Source organism: Gopherus evgoodei, chromosome 3 (genome assembly GCF_007399415.2).
Source record: "Gopherus evgoodei ecotype Sinaloan lineage chromosome 3, rGopEvg1_v1.p, whole genome shotgun sequence".
Classification (NCBI taxonomy): domain Eukaryota; kingdom Metazoa; phylum Chordata; order Testudines; family Testudinidae; genus Gopherus; species Gopherus evgoodei.
The window spans coordinates 140,568,177-140,589,853 of record NC_044324.1 but is presented as its reverse complement, the minus strand read 5'-3'; the positions used below and the strand labels follow the sequence as shown (position 1 = coordinate 140,589,853).

Below are 21,677 nucleotides of genomic sequence, written 5' to 3'. Positions count from 1 at the left end.
GTTTGGTGAGAGCAGGAGGGGAAAGGGGTAAAGGAAGAGGAGGAGGATTGCACATTTTACAGCTCACTGACCATTTGGCGATCCATTGAGAGGAGGGTTTGGAAAAGTGGCTCCTTTGTGACAGCTCTAGCCAGATTGGGGGGCTGCTCATTTGCATCTCATTAGCCATGCAGGCGGCCGGCGGGATATAAGGGAGGCAGGCGCCTCATGAGAGGCAGATGCATAGTGCTTTACATTCGGAGAGAGGCACAGCAAAGATCACACACACGCAAGGAGAGACCCAGGAGCACACACGGGCGCTCTCAGTTCGCTTCCATTAAGACATTATCTGATTATTATTATTATTGTTATTTTTGGCTTGGATCCCTTAAAAAAAGACCACAAGAAATAACGAGACTGATCTTTGCATCTTGCGAAAAGGGGATAAGAATCCAATGTGATCTGCAAATTGCTGCTGCTGTTTGACACTTCCCAGCCCCTGATTTGCGAGGGGCCAGCTCGATACACACGCAGATAACACAACCCCCCTCTCTCGCTCTGCTCATTTGAAGGCAACGGGAATTATCGGTCCCTCCTCCTAGTCTACAGGGATTTCCAGATCGCTGATTTTTAATCTTCCACGGGAAGCCTTTTCTCTGCCTCCTTTGGGAATTAAGTGGCTTTTTTTTTCCTTTTCCGTTTTGGTTGGTGGGAGAAGAAGCTTTTGGCGAAAGGAGAAAAATCGTGGATTGGCAGAGAAAGAGAGGAAAAAGCTGTTTAGAATATCAGTCTTAAAAACAGTCTGTCCCCTTTTTTGCCACCCAGAAGAGCTGTCAGTCCCCCGAAGGGCGTCCCTAAAAGCATCACCAGAAAAGAGAGAGAGAGAGAGAGAGAGAGACTCTTGAAAGAGGTAAACTTTAACACTAACTCCACTGGGACAACAGGCTTCTCCTGCCCAGGCTTCTTGAGAGACACTTTTTTTTGCCCGTGAAAGAAAGAAAGGAAGAAAAGAAGAAGGAAGTAAAACCCGACTCTCCAAAATGGGAGGTCAGTCCATGCTGACTCTTGCCATCCTCTCTGTGCTGCTTTGCCATTGCCAGGTAAGTGGATCATGGGTCTGTATTCCAGGCGCTGTTCAGCGCAACTGCTAGTTACAACTGCCACGCTAACCAGGGGCGGTGGGAGCCCCTCTGTTGCAAAGGGAAACGCTGGGAGGGACGCTGCAAAGACTGGGAAACTGTTGAGCCTCCTCTCTGACGGAGGCTTGTCTCCCAGCACAGGGGGAGCTGGCCCTCGCTCGGGGCGCGTGGCTCCCAAGGGAGCGGAGCCGGAGCGTGTGGGGTCTGCGGGTTTACCCCAGCAGGGCAGCTGCTGCCCCTGCTTTGCTGCCCCCTCCACCCCGGTTGGCGGGCGCCTTTTGAATGGCTCCCCTTATCCCCCGCAGGTGCGCTGCTCCGGGGTGTTTGAGCTGAAGCTGCAGGAGTTTGTCAATAAGAAGGGGCTGCTGGGGAACCGCAACTGCTGCGGCGCGGGGAGCGGCGGCCCCGGCGCCGGGCTGCAGCAGTGCGACTGCAAGACCTTCTTTCGCGTGTGCCTCAAGCACTATCAGGCCAGCGTATCCCCCGAGCCGCCCTGCACCTACGGCAGCGCCATCACCCCGGTGCTGGGAGCCAACTCCTTCAGTGTGCCCGACAGCGCCGGCGGCGCCGAGCCTGGCTTCAGCAACCCCATCCGCTTCCCCTTCGGCTTCACCTGGCCCGTAAGTTCCACCCCGGGCGGCCCCGCCACGGACCAGGGGAGCGCGGAGCAGCGCCAGTGGGGGGTGGGGGGAGGCTAAGGGTCTGTGGCCAAAGGACGGGCTGGGCTGGGTGCGTCACAGCAGCACGGGGGGCGCTCAGGGGCGGGCTGGGGGGCGGGGGGGCAGGATGTACTGAGCGCCTCCGGACGCCCGATCGCAGAGGGACATGCTGCGCTAGCTTATGTCTCGCTCTGGAACCGGCGAGCCGCTCCGATGAATGGACGGCGATGGGAGCTGTGGGGTGTGTTTGATTGTGTGCCGTTCCCCAGCTCCGGTCTCTGGCCAACACAAGTATAGTCCCACCAGTGTGGGGAAGTCCTGATTCGCCCCCTTTGCCCACTTCTGTGCCCGCAGCAGGCTGCAGAAATTGTCAGCCCTACCTGAAATTCCCAAAGGACCTTCCAATCATCCTCCCAATGTGTGAAACTGGGGAAACTAAGTGTTAAGATTAATGGCAACTGCCCTCACATCCTACCCACTGCCTCCCTTTCCCCCTCCCCCCTTTTTTACACCATATCCTGTACTAACAGGCTGAAAAAACAGGCCAGGAAACAACTCTTCAGAAGCTCTTCCAATCCCCTGAGAAAATTGAAAACAGGCTAGAGTGAGGGATCAGAGGGTTGCACTGACTGGGCATATATATTTCTGCTGCTGCTGCCTGTGATCACATTTTTTTTGCTGACTTTAGATTTTGATTCTTATTTTGTGCGCCTTTTTTTAATTTGAATTTTCCAGGGCACTTTCTCTCTCATCATTGAAGCTCTTCATACAGATTCTCCTGATGACCTCAACACAGGTAAATACCCTGGTGCAAATCCTTTTCCAGGATTAAATCCAAACCTGCTACTTCTCAGGCTCACTTTCCTTACTTTCTCAATTAACTAGCCACTCCCTGCCCTTTCTCACTCTTACTGTTCTTCATAAGAATGTTATAAGAAAGAGAGCCCTGTCAGCACATGGCTTTAACACTTCTGCACTTACAATTCTCCCCTCCTGTGAACTCCTCTAGGTAATCTATTGCAGTTATTCCCATTGCACCCTCATGACTCACAGTTAGTTAATTGTATTTCTTCCTTCCCTTTCCTTGCAGAGAACCCAGAGCGCCTTATCAGTCGGCTGGCCACACAGAGGCATTTGACAGTGGGGGAGGAGTGGTCCCAGGACCTGCACAGCAGTGGCCGCACTGACCTCAAGTACTCCTACCGCTTTGTGTGTGATGAACACTACTATGGAGAAGGCTGCTCTGTCTTCTGCCGGCCCAGGGATGATGCCTTTGGCCACTTCACTTGCGGAGAGCGTGGAGAGAAGGTCTGCAACCCAGGCTGGAAGGGCCAGTACTGCACTGAACGTGAGTGTCCACAAAGAAAGACTATTGAATCTCTCCTGGCTACAGTCACATGCATTATGATGCCCACTGAAGTCAATGGAAGACATTCCATTGATTTCACTGTGCATTGGTTCAGGTCCCAGATGAGAATAAAAACCAAGGTAGAAGGAATATATGATGGTATGGTGCTGCTGTGTAAAGGTTTTATTGGCATGAGCTCATTACTCAGAAGTACCAAAACCATAAGTGAGTTATCTGAAATGATCCAATCTTACACCAATGACATCTTGATGGCATATGACACTATCACACATTTGGTTTATACCAAAAATTGTATAGAAAAAATATTCTAGAAGTGTTTTAGGAAGTTTAAAAGAAAACATATGTGGGCTATTTATGGTATCCTTCTACCAGGAAGCCAGGGTATCTTCAAGCCATGAGTCAAGAGGTACAGGCCTTAGAAAGAGGAATTATAACTAATAGAACTTCTACAATGCTGAAGTAGCTTTCCATCAATCATAAAGTCAAGACTGTATGGTTTGATATCTTGCAACCTTGTAACCTAACAGGACTCAAAACAAGTGCTGTCACTCACCGGAAAGGAGGAGTCCAAGATACTCTCTAGTGATATAAAGAACATATTTCTAATCCTGTCAGATCATGATATATTGGATCATAAACCTGAGGGCTGGTTGAGGGCTGAACATTGCCCTCCTTGTACCCCAGATCAATGTAATTTGGGAGGAGAGAAAACACATTTATGGGAAACATCATGGAGGCAGGTTGTGTTTTTGTTTTGTGTTACATGAAGGGCTGTAAGCTTTAAATGAGGGCTAAGCTTGACCCTGCTGGCAGGTTTGGAATGTTAGAAGTAGCCCTGGCAGAGATGGAGCAGATTGCAGCTGAGGTGGTCAAAGAAGTTAGATAAACTGAAGATAAATTTAGTGCACATCCCCACTCTACTACACTCTAGTATATACTAATATTCTAATTTGTGTGTGTGTCTATAATAATATATTGGCAGATAACTCACTATCTGAATCCCCCTCTCCAAACCTCACAAATCAGGATGAGTAACAGGAAGAAAACAATTTGGATGTTGTAGTGTGCAAGACAGCCTATCTGTTTGCCTTGTTAAAAAAAATGAGCTAAATTGTGAATTCAGATGAACTGATATTAAACAGCCTCAGTTTATTCTTATTGTTAGGGACTAGTAAGGTGATTACAGCCCTATGTGGCACAATTTTGCATAGTAAACTGGGGGCTTGAATTTCCCCTGGTTAGGCTTTAAATGATTGTAGTGCCCCTGGATTAAAGGTTTCTATTGCAGAAGTGTTAGGGGGTAGAGGGAGAGGAAACATTTCTTTGATGAACTGTTTAGGGATGTCAGCACCTTTTGATATTTGTATATTGCTGCTTCTTCAGTAACCAAGCAGAATATTTCCCCTCTTTTTTGAATCATTGTGTGTGCATGCAGTACAGTCTACTCTGTGTCTTATGAAAAATCAGCTAAAATATATGAAATAACATATTTATTAGGCAGTAGAGTGTGTGTGCTTGTGCAAAAAGAATGTTTTCTGGTTAGCAAGTGAGGTTTCCAGACTCCAAATTGCTTCCCTTATACCCTTTTTCATCTTTCATTCCAGTTTTGAGACAATCTGATTATCAGCTTTCTTTCTTTCTTTCTTTCTTTCTTTCTTTCTTTCTTTCTTTCTTTCTTTCTTTCGCATGTCATTGTCTCCTGTTAGCTTTGTTGAATTAAAACTTTGCAGTGCCTGCTTAATGAGTTCCATAACCAGGCGAAATAATGAGCAGAAGTCTCTTTTTTCCCCCACCCTCCCTCCTTCTGGCCTGCTTACCTCTTTACTATGTTTGTGCCCACCCGCCCCCTTTTTTGCAGGGGGGAGGAAGAACTTTAGACTTATTTATTTGAATAAGAAAAAAAAGTTTTTGCAGAGAAATCACGCGCGTGCCATAGATTAGATCTGGGCAGGGATAGGCTGCTGGGGAAGCATGTCTTAGCCCCGATTGGCTGCAAGGGGTTGGGGGTATTGTTGCAGTGGGGCAGCTGCTGGGAGAGAATAGACAATAGAGCAGCTGTCCTGCACTGGCACCCTGCACACCAGCTGTCCACTCTTATCTACACACACTTTCTGGGGATATTAAGAGGTGGAGCTGTGTGCATAGAATTGGAAAAAAGGACTTCTGACCCTCACTGGGAAGGAAAGGGGGGTGAGGGGCTGTAGGGAACAGAGCAATTGTGAGTCCTCTTTTGTCTGTGTGCAACTGTATTAAGAAGAATGCTCATCCCTAGTGATAAGTAAAGTACCCAGTTACTAAGCAAGATCAATACTCCACCAGCCTTCAGAGATTAACTCAGCTGCTATTAACTGACTGAACTAGTGAAAGAGGGTTTGTCCCAACCCAGAAGATGCTTCAAAACTGTATTTTCAGAAGGGATGTATTTGACCCTGGAGCTTATATATCTATATATTTTATTTGTCTGCAGCAATTTGCTTGCCTGGATGTGATGAACAACATGGGTTTTGTGACAAACCTGGAGAATGCAAGTAAGTTTTCAGAGGTTTTTCCTTTTTTTTTTGGTCTGTAATGTCAAATTGATGCTCTAGACTTAGATAAGACATTTGTCATTTGAGGATTAGTTTAAGTGTTTTTCTTCACAGGAGATGGTAACCTGAGAAATCCAGATAATACCAGATCAAAGTATTAATCTAGAAGTCAGACATCAGTATCATTAATATTAACTTAATGAATTTACAGTAGTATATATAAGGTTATCTGTGATAGTAAACAAAATAAGTACCTAGAACAATAGCTCTGTTTAAGGTAATGAAAAAAGTAGCTGGAACTGATGAAAACTGATGCTACAGTTAGACTCAGTGGCTTTCCCACATGAAGGATCATGGAAGGCTTTTTAGGAAACTTGATTCCTGGTTTTTGCTTCAGTGTGTTTGCAGAGTTTGAGATAGGATTTCTAACTGTTGGAAGTACAAATCTGACAATCCTTTGTTTGTTTTTCAGATGTAGGGTTGGATGGCAAGGGCGTTATTGTGATGAGTGCATCCGATACCCAGGCTGCCTTCATGGTACCTGCCAACAACCGTGGCAATGCAACTGTCAGGAAGGCTGGGGTGGCCTTTTCTGTAACCAAGGTAAGTTCTTGATCATTGCTTACGATTGTCTTTTAGAAGATAACAGTATTTTCTAGAGTACCTCTCATTCAAGCCATGCAACAATTGCAAATTAGCACATATCTTTATGGATCTGTCTCTCCTTTTAAATCTTTTTCAGATCTTAATTACTGTACCCATCATAAGCCTTGCAAGAATGGTGCCACTTGTACTAATACTGGCCAAGGAAGCTACACTTGTTCTTGCCGTCCTGGGTACACTGGTTCCAACTGTGAGATTGAAATCAATGAATGTGATGCCAACCCCTGCAAGAATGGTGGAAGCTGCACCGTAAGTTAAAGGAGTTAATGATATTTTAAACATCTGATCAACTAAAGACAGTTTTACAGTCATTTTGATTTTTACATCATTTAAATTGAATAAATCTTTTCTTTTCGACAGGATCTTGAAAACAGCTATTCCTGTACCTGTCCACCTGGCTTCTATGGTAAAAACTGTGAGCTGAGTGCTATGACCTGTGCTGATGGCCCATGCTTCAATGGAGGGCGATGCACGGACAACCCTGATGGTGGATACAGCTGTCGCTGCCCATTGGGTTACTCAGGGTTTAACTGTGAAAAGAAAATTGATTATTGCAGCTCCAGTCCTTGTGCTAATGGTAAGGCAAACTATATACCGTTGTCTCTTAAAGGAACACTGTCATATAGTTGAGGGATTGTATAAAAATAAAATTACAAATCATAGGTGTCAATCCATTGTTTTTAATCAGAACTCCCTGCCAAGTTGTGCCATTAGTTTTTATCTAGAACTTCCCCATTGACTAAACTGAGGAGTTCTGCTTAAAAGTTGATGGCATGATATGGCTCCAGAGTATAAATAGTATTGTCTTTCATTATGACCTTGGGTCTGGCATGTGGCCTCCCTGTGCCTCAAGTTCCACATTTGTAAAATGAGGATAGCAATACTTTAAAAATGCTTTTGTATAATTGCTTTGAGCTCTATGGATGAAATGTGCCATCAAAATGCTAAATATTTTTATTATTTAGCAGTAGTAAAGCTGTTTTCATTTTTTAAAAAGCGTTTTTTAAAAAATATTCCTCCACATTGGTTGCAATCCAAACTCTGCAACATTGTACCAATTCATGAAAACCAAGGTGTGAAATTGATTCAGTCTAGTTTCACCGATGAAGCTGAGTAAAACACAAAAAAGTAAACAGAATAAGTGGTGAGAAAAGTAAATAAGGTTTAGAAAATTAATAAAAGTTTTGCCACTGGTAATAAGAGGTAAAAACTGTAATAGTGAGCTAGGATGTTCAGAAATGGGGTCCTAATTCCATATTTGTCTCTAGGAGTCCATTTTTTTAAAGTCTTGGCCTTGATTTTCATCATTTTAAGTACACTGTGAAGCTGAAGAATTGTTACTTGATATTATAAAAACACTTACTTATTATTTGTCATATTTAATATTGCAGGAGCCCAGTGTGTTGATCTTGGAAATTCCTACATATGCCAATGCCAGGCTGGTTTTACTGGAAGACACTGTGATGATAATATGGATGACTGTGCCTCCTTTCCTTGTTTGAATGGTGGAACCTGCCAAGATGGAATTAATGACTATTCTTGCACCTGCCCCCCAGGATACAATGGAAAGAACTGTAGTACTCCAGTCAGCAAATGTGAACACAACCCTTGTCACAATGGGGCTACTTGCCATGAAAGAAACAACCGTTATGTGTGTGAGTGTGCTCGGGGATATGGTGGACTCAACTGCCAGTTTTTGCTCCCTGAACAGCCTCAGGGACCTGTAATTGTTGACTTCACTGAGAAGTACACTGAAGGTCAGAATGCACAGTTTCCTTGGATTGCAGTATGTGCTGGGATTATTCTGGTCCTGATGCTATTGCTGGGGTGCGCTGCTATTGTTGTCTGTGTCAGACTCAAAATGCAAAAGAGGCACCATCAGCCTGATGCATGCAGGAGTGAAACAGAGACCATGAACAACTTGGCCAACTGCCAACGCGAAAAGGACATTTCAATAAGTGTCATTGGTGCCACTCAGATTAAAAACACAAATAAGAAAGTAGACTTTCACAGTGATAACTCTGATAAAAATGGCTACAAAGTTAGATACCCGTCAGTGGATTACAATTTGGTGCATGAACTTAAGAATGAGGATTCTGTTAAAGAGGAACACAGCAAATGTGAAGCCAGGTGTGAAACATACGATTCAGAGGCAGAGGAGAAAAGTGCAGTACCACTAAAGAGGTACAGTTCAGATAATAGCTCTGGGGGAACAGTTTACTGTAAAAGGTGTATGTGTTTCCTAGTTGGTACTAGTAGCAGCCATCTGATTTTTGTTGTTGTTGGTTTTATCTTCAGTGGTGATACTTCTGAAAGAAAACGACCAGAATCAGTATATTCCACTTCAAAGGACACAAAGTACCAGTCGGTGTATGTCATATCAGAAGAGAAAGATGAATGCATCATAGCAACTGAGGTTAGTACAGTTCCTAATGGTTGTAAAGGAAAATAAAAATAGTTGAGCCAGATCTTGAGCTAGTGTAGATCAGCACAGCTCCGTTGCCTTTAATGGAGCTATACCAATTTACACTCGGTGAGATCTGGCCCTGTGGGTTTATTTTTGTGTGGAGGTTATAAAACTGATAACTTTTTTTAAGATAAAGCCCAATCCTGCAAATGATTTGCTTCAGTCGGAGTTCCACACATAGAGAGCTTGCAGGATTGGGACACAGCTGTAGTATCATTTTAATTTATGAGTTATCCCTTATTTGTGGAGTCTCTTCTGCCCTAGCACACTGATGGACTCCTTGATCTTTGTCTACCTCTTAATCACTGAGATCCTCTATATGTTTTACTAAACTCTGCTTCTCTCTGTTCTTGGCTTCTCTCAACTCTCTACAGGTGTAAAACGGAAGTGATATGGCAAAGTTGTTGTTCAAAACAATTTCAAAGGAGATATGCCCCAATGAATGCTGCTGAAAGAGGAAAGGGAGATAGATTCCTTCACTGACTGCTGCTGAGAAACTAAATTCAGGCTGAGCTGGTTCTCTACTGAAGTTAGCAAAGTGACTGCAAAAAAACAAGATGGACACTAGGCAAGGATCTGTGTTCAAGAATAACTGTTGCACTGCCTTTAATGAATTTTATCATTGCACTATGGTCAGTTGCTTTTCTATATATATTTAAATGAAGGGACTTAATTACTACATAAGAAGCATGCACTGCTTGAAGTGTATATTTTGGATTCTTACAAGCCAGTTTTTTCTTGAATTAGAGACACAAACACTGCCTTTAATGTCTTTTTTGATACTAAAATGTGTTTTTACTAGGTGAAAAAAAGTGTGTTATTTTTTTGAATCTGTAAAAATATTTTCATGATAATTGTAAAGCTTGAGTATTTTGTGATGTTCATTTTTTTATAATTTAATTTTTTTGGTAAATATGTACAAAGGCACTTCGGGTCTATGTGACTATATTTTTTTGTATATAAATGTATTTATGGAATATTGTGCAAATGTTATTTGAGGTTTTTTTACTGTTTTGTTAATGAAGAAATTCATTTTTAAAATATTTTTCCAAAATAAATATTATTAATGATAATGAAAAAGATATCTTTACTTTCCAAAATAATATGATCCAATTCTGCCATCAATGGCCAATCAAATAGCTGACATACTTCTGTAGGTGATTAAGGGGACCAGGGATAGGACTCAAAGTTGCAAGAAAGGATGGAAAATAATTTCTCTGATGTAAATCCCTCCTTACACTTTTCATTCCCTCTTACCTTTCTGAATGATTGACCTTTGAGATTGACACAACATATGCATCTTACCTCAAAAGTGAACTTCTATGGAAAGTCTGAGTAATATCTGTACAGTCATTTTGTCGTGTATATAAACAAATACCATATAATTCTCTTAGAAGGATCAATTCAAGCATCCTCCTGTTTGATTCATGGAACCTTTAAGGACTCAGGCTGTTATTTCTTACATCCTGAAATTCTCGTTGGAGTAAGTAGGAATTTTGAGTGCACCAGGCATACCAGAATTGGCATCTGTGGCCAAATCCTTCATATGCAGCCATAAAAAGTGAGCTTCACAAATTAAACCGAATAAAAGTAAAACTTCCATCTTAGAAGAAGAGGAAGTTCTATTAGGCATATGAAACTAAATTGATTGATGGTATAAGTGATTGCAGCTCCAATGACTTTAATGTATGTCTATCTATCAAATCTATTATTGTTTCAAAATACTTGCACTATACTTATCACCATGATATCTGAGCACAATGGAGTCAACCCCCCATTGTGTCAGTGGTGAATTTGGCCTTTAATGCCAAGGCAGCTTAACTGAGTTACAGTTTGTACTAACTGGAATGCCTGCAAGCTGCAATGCGCTTTTGAAAACTTTAAGAAATCATTTCCATTCTGATCTTTTATAACAGACTGTGGCTGATCATTACTGGCCTGATTCAAAGTCCACTGAAGACAATGGAGATACTCCCATTCACTTCAATGGGATCGGATCAGGCCCTATTAGCAAAGAAGAACATGTCCGGAACACAAATAGTCAAAGTATCATTGCAAGTGATGATCTGTAACACTAAATTATGAAGCCTCCTCCCCAAACCTATCATTAAATGAGATACTTTGATTTAACTTTAAGTGGATGGATTCCCACACATAATCCCTTTAATTGGAGATTTTCCTGAGATGAGTAATATACCACAATGGAAAAGCAGTTTTCAAATGTCAGTGTGAGGAACATGGCTTCTACATAAGCAATAACATACATGGAATTCTGCTAATGACAAAATGAGTCTGTTATTAATTTGACCCACTATTGACTGACTGTATGGAGAGAAGCTGGCTCGAGGCAGTGTAGTCTCCTTGCTCAGACACTGAACTGGCAATTAGCAAACCTGGGCTGTAGTCACATCTGTCCTGCTGTAAGACCTTGGGCCAGTCACTTCACCCCTCTGCGCCTCTGTTTCCCTTCCCACCCTAAGATCTTTGGGATGGCAATTGTCTCTCACTGTGGGTTTGTACAGCACCGAACACACTGAGGGCAGGGGCTCCAAACTGTGGGGGTCCTCAAGGTGCTGCCTTAATACCAATAGTAATAACGAATGAATGCTCACAAAAAGCAGTGTCATCATTTTTTACCATCATTGCTGGTGGAGTGATGAACCATATGTCTTTAAAGATAACGGGAGGCTGATGAGAATTTTATTTTAATGTATCTTTATGTGCCCTATTGATAAAACAGAAAGTTTTCCAGAAAGTGGGAGAAACCTCCTCTTCACTAGGGATTCAAAGGGCCCATTTCTGCCTACAAGGTGAGAGGCATAGGCTCAAGGGTTCTATGTAGCTAGAACAGCTGGGAATTCAGGGCCTGATCCAATGCCCATTGAAATTGATAGAAATTGATTTTAATATGGCATTGAATCAGGACCCTCCTTAATCAGCTGATCTGCCTCCATCTGCATGGTGCCTATGGACCACAACAACATAAAGCTGCTCCCATCAGGTGACAAAGCCTAAGGGAGAGATCAATGGAAGCAAGGTTAACTGCCCTCTCTCAGAGTTAATCTCCCCTGGGGGATTAGTTAGTTCAGGAGGTATATTTTACTTTATGTACCAGCTTGGATGACTCTAGATGCAATTTATTTATGAGACATGGTGATATTCAGGGGCCTCACCCGCCTACATGTTTGACAGGGTTAGTTCTAATAAGTACCGTTCAAAAGGGAAGGGCAGTGACACAATATGAAATAATTAGCAGAGGAGTATGCGCCACCTTGTTAGTTTAAGGGATTTTGTAAACAGTGAGCATCAACAGCAATAGAAAATATATTTAGTTTTGGGCATGGAGGGTGTATCCTAGTTTTAATCACAAAAAATAGTTTTAAAAGAGTTGTTTTAAAGAGATATTGTATTTACTTTGCACACAGGGAGGGAGGATGGTCTGGGTGTCAGGAAATTGGGGTTCTATTCCTGGATCTTCCACAGACTTCATGTGTAACCTTGGGAGGGGAAGGATGGTCATGTGGTTAAGGCACTGCTGTGGGATTCAGAAGAACTGCATTCTATTTCCAGCTCTCCCCTCAGACTTCCTGAGGGACCTTGGACCTGTGTCAATTAATCTTGCTCTGCCTCAGTAAAATGGGGGATAATAATACTTCCCTACTTCATAGTAGTGTTATGAGGTTAGTTGTAGGAATGTTTGGGAGGTGCTCTGATGCTATGGTGTGGGGGAACATAAAAAAAGCCCTGTATTTCAATTTGCCCATCTGTAAGATGACAACCTGACTTTGAAAATCACTTTATGGTTCTTGGATGGAATAACATTCCATAACAAAATGGAAGCATACTTCATTCTGCAGAGGCTATATATACAATATACGGTCAAATAAGTGCACAGATAATGTGATTATAGCAGACTCCACTCCAAGAATACTGTTGTTCTATTTAGAATGCATCCTGCAGACAGAGATACAGACTGAGCTTGGTATGGGACAAAAAGTGAAAGAAAAAGTAAAAGATTCAGAAAGTACACAAATGAATTCTAGACTGAAAGACACTGGCAATCCCATTGATTGTTTGTCTGCATTAGCAAATCTTGTATTGTCACAATGCCATAAGTAGCACAGTTTAGACACAACCTAGTGTAGGCAAGGCATATAATATTTATCATAGTGCCAGCTGGGAAGAGCTATGCAAAACACATTATTGTCTACATGAAGGTGTGATTTATACAGTTTTTGTACCAGCATAAGTGTTGGTTAGAGGTATGAGTTTTTACTCACATAGTTATGCTGGTATAACTGTGGAGGCAGTTATATTGGTACAACTTGTACTGATCTATCTATCTATCTAATAAATTGCCTTTTGTTTTTGAGCCTTTAGGGGAAGCTGCCTACTTTCATTGTGTGTGAACATTTCAGGTTCCAAGTTCAACCTGAAATGCACCTGCAAAAATGAGGGCATCCTCATTAGCTGCTTCGAAGGTGACTTCCTTTATCATCTTCTAGCCACTTGCACCCTCTTTGCTAGGGGCAGTCTCAGATCTACATGCAAAACTTGTAGGGAATGGTGATCATATTGGCTGAGGGCAGGTTGGTTTCAGACATATTGAAAGTAATGAGAGATGGTAGCCATTTTGAATAAGATAAATTTCATGAGTTTTGAAGCCAGGAATAGGGAGGTCATCATGAAAAATTAACCTTCCCTGACTCTCACCAATCTTGTGAGACTCATGATACAATCACAAAAGCTGGCAATACTGAATTGTCTCCGCTTTATCCATAGGTCATGCTTAGTGAGCACCCATAATATGAACTTTCTAGCCAATTTTTCCTTAAACCCAAGTGGCATGGGCCACCCTCTAGCATAGGCTGCCATTTGAGCAAAACAGTGTGGCCAATAATGCCATGTTCTTTATTCTTCCCTAGTAGCAGAGTTGTCTTTGGTTCTGATTCTCCCCTACCTTGCACCTTGTGCAATCATTTACACCTAAAATTGGTCAAAACATTTCCATTTAAAATTTTTTTGATTGAAAAAAAGGACATATTTTTTCACACAAATTTCATGAAAAATGTGTTCCTTGTTATGACCAGTTCTATTTATACTTGTGCAAAATGGGTGCAACTGACTGATAATGTTTTATATCCACTTTGCACTGATATAAATGATTACCAAGGCCATAGAGAATCAGACTCCTTGAACCAGGCCCATGTTTATTATTAATAATCCCGTCAGGTCTTCTTCAGCAACCATGAAAGTCAAAGGGTCTGATACTCATTTACGCTAAGCCTCTTGCCTGAATTGTGTAGAGGAGCTTTAGTCCAACTGAGAATCAGGCCTTAAAGGTATTTATCACAATATAACCTGGCTCTCACTTCGATGTTTTCCTTTTCAAGACTCCTCTAAGAGACGGTTCCTATATACAATACATCTGTTTACAAAGGTCAACTAACTGACAGATGTTATCCCTTCAGACTTTTTGTTACAGACTACTTTTACCTTAATTTATTTTAAATCAAAGTGATTGTGGAATTCTTCATTGTCCAGTAATTGTGACAATTTGGCACAGCTGCTGATCTGATTCTGAGCTTCTTTGAGAAAAGCTGATAGCTGATGTTGTCAGTGAAAATTAGCTGCTCTGCTCAGAGCAGCAAGCAATGGAGAAACACTTCACAGAAGGCTTGTGCTAGGCTGGATCTTAGTTTCCCTTCCCTCTGCAAGTCGAAGGAAAGCAAAATCAATGGAACTTGAATTATATCAAATGTATCATGATGTGTAGGGTCCTTCTAATTCTCTTCAGGAAGTGTTATCTAGGCTAGCAGTTGCGAGCATAAAGAACTGGGCAGATTTATCTGGGTTATCTAATTACCAGACTATCAAGTTTTGCTGACATTTTCTTTTGATAAATGTACTACATACCATTCTTTAACTGTCTATATTATAGGCACAACCTCCTCTTAAATTTGGCCTGACATAAATATTTCATAAAAACAAGTTTTATAAAACCTAAGACCAGTGGAAATGTTTCCTTAAGCTTAAAAAACATAAATGAAAACAGTATTTTTAAAATAAGCAAACATTACCTTGCAGATCTGGAAGTGAAACTGACTATAAACACAGACTTCATCCTTTCTTGTTATCCAAGCTCAGAGAAATAGAAAAAGTAAATGAAGAGCATAAATAATGACAAGCATACTGATTGTTTAAAATTCCCTCACTTTTAATAATCTAGCATTTCATTAGTAACATATGTAAAGATATTTGTTTGCGACATACAATTTTTAAATTGACAGCATCCCCTTAATCAAATGAGAATTAAACCAAATGACAGGCACAAGATTGTTAAGAGTTGAGCAGATTCATGTGTTTCTGAAATGTAGGCTTACATATAAAAATGATATATATACAGTGAAACTTGAACAAGGACCATCTCCAATAGGCAATCACTTTAAAGTATTCTCAAGGTTTCCAGATTTCTTTGTTTAACCTTGAGTTGTATAGGTAGTTAGCAGGAACTGAACAGTACAGGGGTCAGAGTGAAGGCAAAATAACAAGAACATTAAAAACACCTTTAGAAATGACCTACAGCTTTTCTAGACATGAGCATTAAGAGCAGGTTAGACAAACACCTGTCAGGAATGGTCTAGATAATACTTGGTCCTGCCATGAGTGCAGGGGACTGGACTATATGACCTCTTGAGGTTCCTTCGAGTTCTATGATTTTATATCACAGCTTTTAAGTCTTATTTCTCATGACCTTCTGGGGCCAGAAGAAAATACTTTGTGCACCATTGACTGCCTTGAGTCTCTCTTTCTTAAGGGTATAAAGCTTCCATTTCTGACCCATCCTGGTGATAAGCTATCAGACCTGGCGCTGGTCCAGGACTGAATGTTATTTCCCTATGCCTCTGACCAGCATAATAATAATTATTTTGGAGGGGGTGGAATTCCTCATTGGGACAAAAGAATGAAACATTTTTGTGACAGGCTGAATATAAAAGCTGGTGGCTATCAGAAGCTGCTAATAGATTTGGAAAATTCGAATATTTCTCAGGAGGAGCAGGGTGGGGAGTGATGAATTAGTGTTGCTGAGGCAATCAATGACACATTATACATTTAGCTGATTGTCCTGCAATTTATCACATGGACATAACCATATCCGCATGCTTATCAGCATCTGATATCTATATATCTAAGGTAATTTTATGGCCACTATCACTATAGTATCTGAGCACCTCAATATCTTTACTGTATTTATCCTCACAAATCCTCTATGAGGTAGCAAAGTGCTATTATGTTCATTTTACAGTTCGGGAATTGAGGCTTAGTGAGACTAAGGGCCAGATTTTTAAAGGTCCTTTGTGTCTAAAGGCACAGAGAGGTGCCTAGTGAGATTTCCAGAAGAATCTTAGATGCTAGGAACTTTTGAAAATCCCACTAGGCAACTCTCTGCATCCTTTAGCCCTGGTCTACGCTGGGGGCAGAGAGGAGGAATCGATCTAAGTTACGCAACTTCAGGTACGTGAATAATGTAGCTGAAGTCGATGTACTTAGATTGACTTACTGTGGTGTTTTCACAGCGGTGAGTCGACTGCTGCTGCTCCCCCGTCAACACTGCTTTGCCTCTCGCGGCACTGGAGTACAGGAGTTGAAGGGAGTGTGCTTGGGGGTTGATTTATCTCTTCTAGACTAGATGTGATAAATCGATCCCCGATAAATCGATCGGCGGGTAGTGAAGACACACTCGAGTCTCTGTGCCTCATATTCCTTTAAAAATCTGTCCCTTAGTCTCTCTGTGCCTCAAATTCCTATCTGTACAATGGAGATAATAACACTTTGCTACCTCATGGAGGTGAGGTGCCTAAAAACCTTTCAACATATCCTGGGTAGTGTAAAGAGGCTCCCTCTGCAATATGGTGACACTCTGTTAAATAGCCAGATCTGAGGATATATTAATGTAGAATGTTTCCCTAAACAAAAGCTCCCTGTTGTAATGATCTGCTAACACTTCCTAAATAAATAAATAGATTACAAAATCTGGCCGTAAATTAATTACTTATGGCCCCACACAGGGTCTGTGGCAGAGCCAGTAATTATATGTGGGTCTTCCATGTCCCAGCATAGTTCTCTAACCACTGATCCACCCTTCTTCTCTTAATCTGACAAATTGCAAGAATTTTGATACTGTTATGTATTTTCTATATACAATTAGTGTGTATGTCTTTGAGACTTAGCTGCAAGTACACATTCAGAAATAGTACAGTATACATACACCTCTACCTCGATATAATGAGACTCGATAGAATATGAATTCGGATATAACGCAGTAAAGCAGTGCTCCAAGGGGGCAGGGTTGCACACCCCGGTGGATCAAAGCAAGTTCAATATAACGTGGTTTCACCTATAACGCAGTAAGATTTTTTGGCTCCTGAGGACAGCATTATATCGAGGTAGAGGTGTATTTAACAAGAGGTATGGTGTCTATTTGTTTCAAAGGTGTCTTTAGATTAAGAGAAAAATAAACCAGGGATGAGAGGGAAAGAATCTTATTTGCAAGATAACTGCAAAATTCCATCAAGTGTCAGTCTGTAAATGCACCTTGTAAATCAAATTTAACCACCAAATGCCATTGATGTATCAAAGAACTTGGCGCATTCATATGAGAAAGATACCCATTTCATTCAGAAATGTTATAGGAAATGTTAGGGACGGGAATAAATAACAGGTGCTGGGAGCAGCTGTTGCTGATTCATGACTCTTCTTCTTTTAAATAGGTTTTCTGTTGGGGGAATCAAAAGTTTTCAGTAGTGTTCCATTGTCAGATATTCAGGGAACGTGTTTTACTAGTTTTTTAATGAAGAAATCAGTTATTATTTCTAAGTCAAAATAGCCACACCGAATTAACATTTGGGGTTCAGGGCAGCAAAACTTTAGGAAAATCCCAATGTTCTGAACTCAGATCTCATGCACATGTCCATGTTTCTTTGGATTTTAAAGAAAAATTATTCTATTTCACCTCCTTTGCAGGTTCTATTATGATATATTGGTTGTGATACAACTAGTAACCCAACATGCAGATGTAGGTGCAAAAAATACAAGATTAAATATCACAGTAAACAGCTGGCAATGCAGTGAAGCAGTGCCGTTTTTCAATGATTTATTAAGTTTTAAGTCATCGAGGACAGCTCAGTGAAAATATCTACTTAGTGTCCAGAAGATGGCAAAGAAGAAAACAAAATGGTGTGTGTATAAAGAATGGAATAGAAAATAATACAGAAAATAGGATAATAATTCAAATTAGTTTTTATATAGCATTTTTCATCTATATATAAAGCTCAAACTACTTTACAAAAGAGGGCAAGTATCACCACCCCCATTTTTTACCAGTGGGGAAATTGAGATGCTGAGGGTGAAATCCTAGCCCCACTGAAGTGCATAGCAAAAATCTGATTGACATCACTGGGGCCAGGAATTCATCCAGAGGGCATGTCTACACTGCAATTGAAAGTATGATCAAGCTTTGGTTTAGGTAACATGGCTAAAAATAGCAGTGAAGCTGCAGTGGTACAAGCTTTAGCATGGGCTGCACCAACCTACCCTGGATAGGTATTCATATTGCTAACTTGCACCACTGTCTTCACTGAATTTTTTTAGCCATGCTAGCTGAATTAAAGCTAGCACTGGTATGCCTAGCCAAGCTGCAAATCATACTTCTGACTGTAATCTAGTCATACCCAGAGAGATTAAGTAATTTGCTCAAAGTCACACAGAGCTGAGGTCTCCCTGCTTTTAGTCCAGCCTTATCCACTACCTGGTTCTACCTCTCTAAATTGGTGGCATACCATTGTCAGTTCTGCTCTCTGCAGTTAAAAAATATATAGCTGAAGAAAGGTGGGCAATGGAAATGAACACAGGTATGGAAATACTTCTGTATGAAATTGAAAAGCCTGGGGCTGTTTGGTACTGAGAAGTCACAAATAAGAGAGAACATGGTAATGGTATATTAAACAGTGAATGGTACAGAGAATAGGGTGCTCCTAGTTACTATCTCATAACACAAAAATAAGGGGACATTAAATAAAATTGAAAGGCAATACTTTTAAAATGGAAATAGTTCTTTATACAGTGCGTTATTAACCTGGGCAATTTATTGCCTCATAATATCACAGATATAATTCCCAGACCTTAGCAGGATTTATACAAGGATTAGATGTTTATACTGATAATGAGGATGGCTACAGTTACATTAGCGAGAATAAAAAAAAATATAAAGGAATATAAACCTTCCTATGTCAGGGCATAAAGCAACCACTGACTACATGGAGCATGTTATATGTGTTAAGTTATATACCATGGATAGGTTATTATATAATAATTCATAATGGAGTTCCTTGCACCTTCCTCTGAAGCATCTGATACTGACCATTGTCAAAGACAGGATATTGTACTAGATGAACCACTGATCTGATCCCACTCCTAAATAGGACTGAACAGAAGACTTCAGAGTGACTTCCCCAAAGACTGGGAGTTTTCAGATCCAAACTGAATCTCTAACTGAATCTTAATTTTTCATTAATATGATAATATAGTAGTAACAACCAAAGAGATATCCCAAAACTCTTTGTCTGTAGAAGGACAATGTACCCATCATTGAAATGCAGCTATCTCTGGGGAAGAACACAGCTGTCATTCTGCACCACTAGTATTACACAACAGATCTGAGGAGAGGAAGTGGAGAACAACATATATAATTGTAAATAGATTGGGAATATAGGTAGGCAGATTTTAATGACTCAAGCTGAAATTTGTGACAAGTACTATAAGATGTTTAATAACCACAAGCAGCCAGGGATTCTAACATGCATAATGCATAAAGTGGTATCTCCAGCAGCTCAGTTCCAACATTGACTCAGTGCGAACAGCGCCACATATTCAATCACCTGTGTCACTTCATGCAGCCAGTAACACCTGGGCTTTCTTTGGCGGACTTCTATTCAAATATAGAGTAGGCCTGACCTTGCTTCCCCTGTGAGATCTAAAGAGATTACAGCACAAGGGGGTATAAACATATGGGTAAGCAACATAGCAACTGAAGAGCATGTTTCATGCCAATGCATTCTATCCTCACCACCCCTTCCACAACATCCCTTATCTTTAAGTGCATCCAAGATTTTTCTTTCCAGGTGACATGACCAAAATCAGAAGTATTTGTACGATCGAGGATTTGTTAGCTCTATTAGTGAGCCACTCAACAGTGGCTCTAAGAGAATATTCTTGACTAAGAAATTTCCTTGGGACATTAGATGTCAAACCGATCCCCTGGCTGTTTTTGCCATTAATTACTTTTGATCACTGTGGCAATTATTGCAGATTTGTTAATTATATTAAAGAAGTATTTCTTCTGTCAGCGGAAATCCATTCCACAGTTTTCAGCATCCCTTTCTGACAAGGAGGATTTCAAATCCCTTTATCTGGAGACAAACAGAAAGACTGTGCTTGTGGTGAATAATTTGAGCTGATATTTCTGCCAGCTGTTAAGGGACACATGCAGAAAAAAAAAAGTCAGTGACATCTGGTCGGCACTGATATTTCCTAACAGAAGTATTTGTTTTGGTATGGGTAGACTGTGGGGGTAACAAGAAACACCATCTACAAGTATTCCCCTCTTTTGAAAAGTGAAAGTGAGAACTTTGACCAAGGCAACTGTATAAAAATTACAACTTACATAATAGGGAAATGGTGACATTACATTAGCCCCTATTAAACAATGGATAAGCAGTTGCTTTCACACACTAAGCCTCTAACTTATTTTCTTTCATGCCACAATGGATTTTTTTGCTGAGTTGGAAAATATCAAAAGACAGGCATAAAGCCCTCCTTTTGTTCCTTTATCCTGCGCAGCAGTGTTTTACTACCCCTAAAGATTTTTTCCCTTCTGCTCTGGTTTTCCCTCCTCTCCTCCTTTTCCCTTCTTTCCTTTTTTGGGTAAATCATGTTGAGTAAATGTCACAAAATAATGGCCTGAATTCTTTCCTCCAAACTGTAAAATCCCTTCCTTTAATTTAATTAGTTCCATTCTGGTTTTATTCTGATGGTTTAAGGGAAGTTTTTTTAACAGTCTTTTAAATGCGTTGCTTTAAGAGCTGACTTTTTGGGGTTTATAATGGAAGATAATTGACTTTAGTTCAAGAGTAAGTTCAACTCCCTTTTCTGGGTCTTTCCACGGAAGTACATGCAGCTCTATTCAGTAGATAATAGAAGTCCCAGAATGGAAACATATATATAAAAAAAGTTGTTTCCTGGGGTCAAAAAAGGACAGGAAAAGAACCAACAATTACTTAAATAAACAGTATTCAGACAAAAAAAATCTCTGTGCAAATCAAGTTGCAAAATCAGTGAGTTCTGATTGTAGCGGGGGAAGAAGTGGTTTAAAACAACTCAATGTTCATTCACCCGGAATGTGGCATCTTTAAGAAACAGATCAAACAGAGTCACCTATTTACAACCAAAAAATCTTCACACTTTCCCCCTTTTAGTTCTCTTCTCATAATAATACTTAACTTTTATACAACACTTTCCACCCTAATAGCAATAATGACTTCAGCGAGGGCATTTCCTGGAGATTAAGGAGGGGCTGAGGTTTAATGACCTTGAGCTGCACCTCAGACTAATAGCTCCTGAAGCCTCTGTGTAGCTGCAATGTGGATGAGGATGCTGCACACTTGCTGAAATGCCTGCTCATCTTGTGATCATCAGTCAGGAGGACTTTCCAGGCTCCACATTGCTGACCTTGAGGCTGTTAAATTGCTAAAATGTGTGATGCCTACCTAAGCCCTTTTGCCATTTTTTTCTTTTTTTTGACTTACACATCTCTGT

The 21,677-nt window shown here is 40.8% G+C and overlaps 1 protein-coding gene across 1 annotated transcript; it reads left to right on the top strand.

Annotated features, from left to right (window-relative positions):
* Positions 1 to 235: 235 nt before the first annotated feature.
* DLL1 (delta like canonical Notch ligand 1) lies at positions 236 to 9,794 on the top strand. The gene is made up of 11 exons (XM_030556823.1): positions 236 to 1,079; positions 1,424 to 1,738; positions 2,513 to 2,573; positions 2,868 to 3,125; positions 5,614 to 5,674; positions 6,147 to 6,277; positions 6,417 to 6,586; positions 6,698 to 6,914; positions 7,729 to 8,521; positions 8,636 to 8,753; positions 9,179 to 9,794. Exons 1-11 carry the CDS (start codon positions 1,020 to 1,022, stop codon positions 9,182 to 9,184), a joined length of 2,190 nt encoding a protein of 729 aa, XP_030412683.1. The 5' UTR covers positions 236 to 1,019; the 3' UTR covers positions 9,185 to 9,794.
* Positions 9,795 to 21,677: the final 11,883 nt, after the last annotated feature.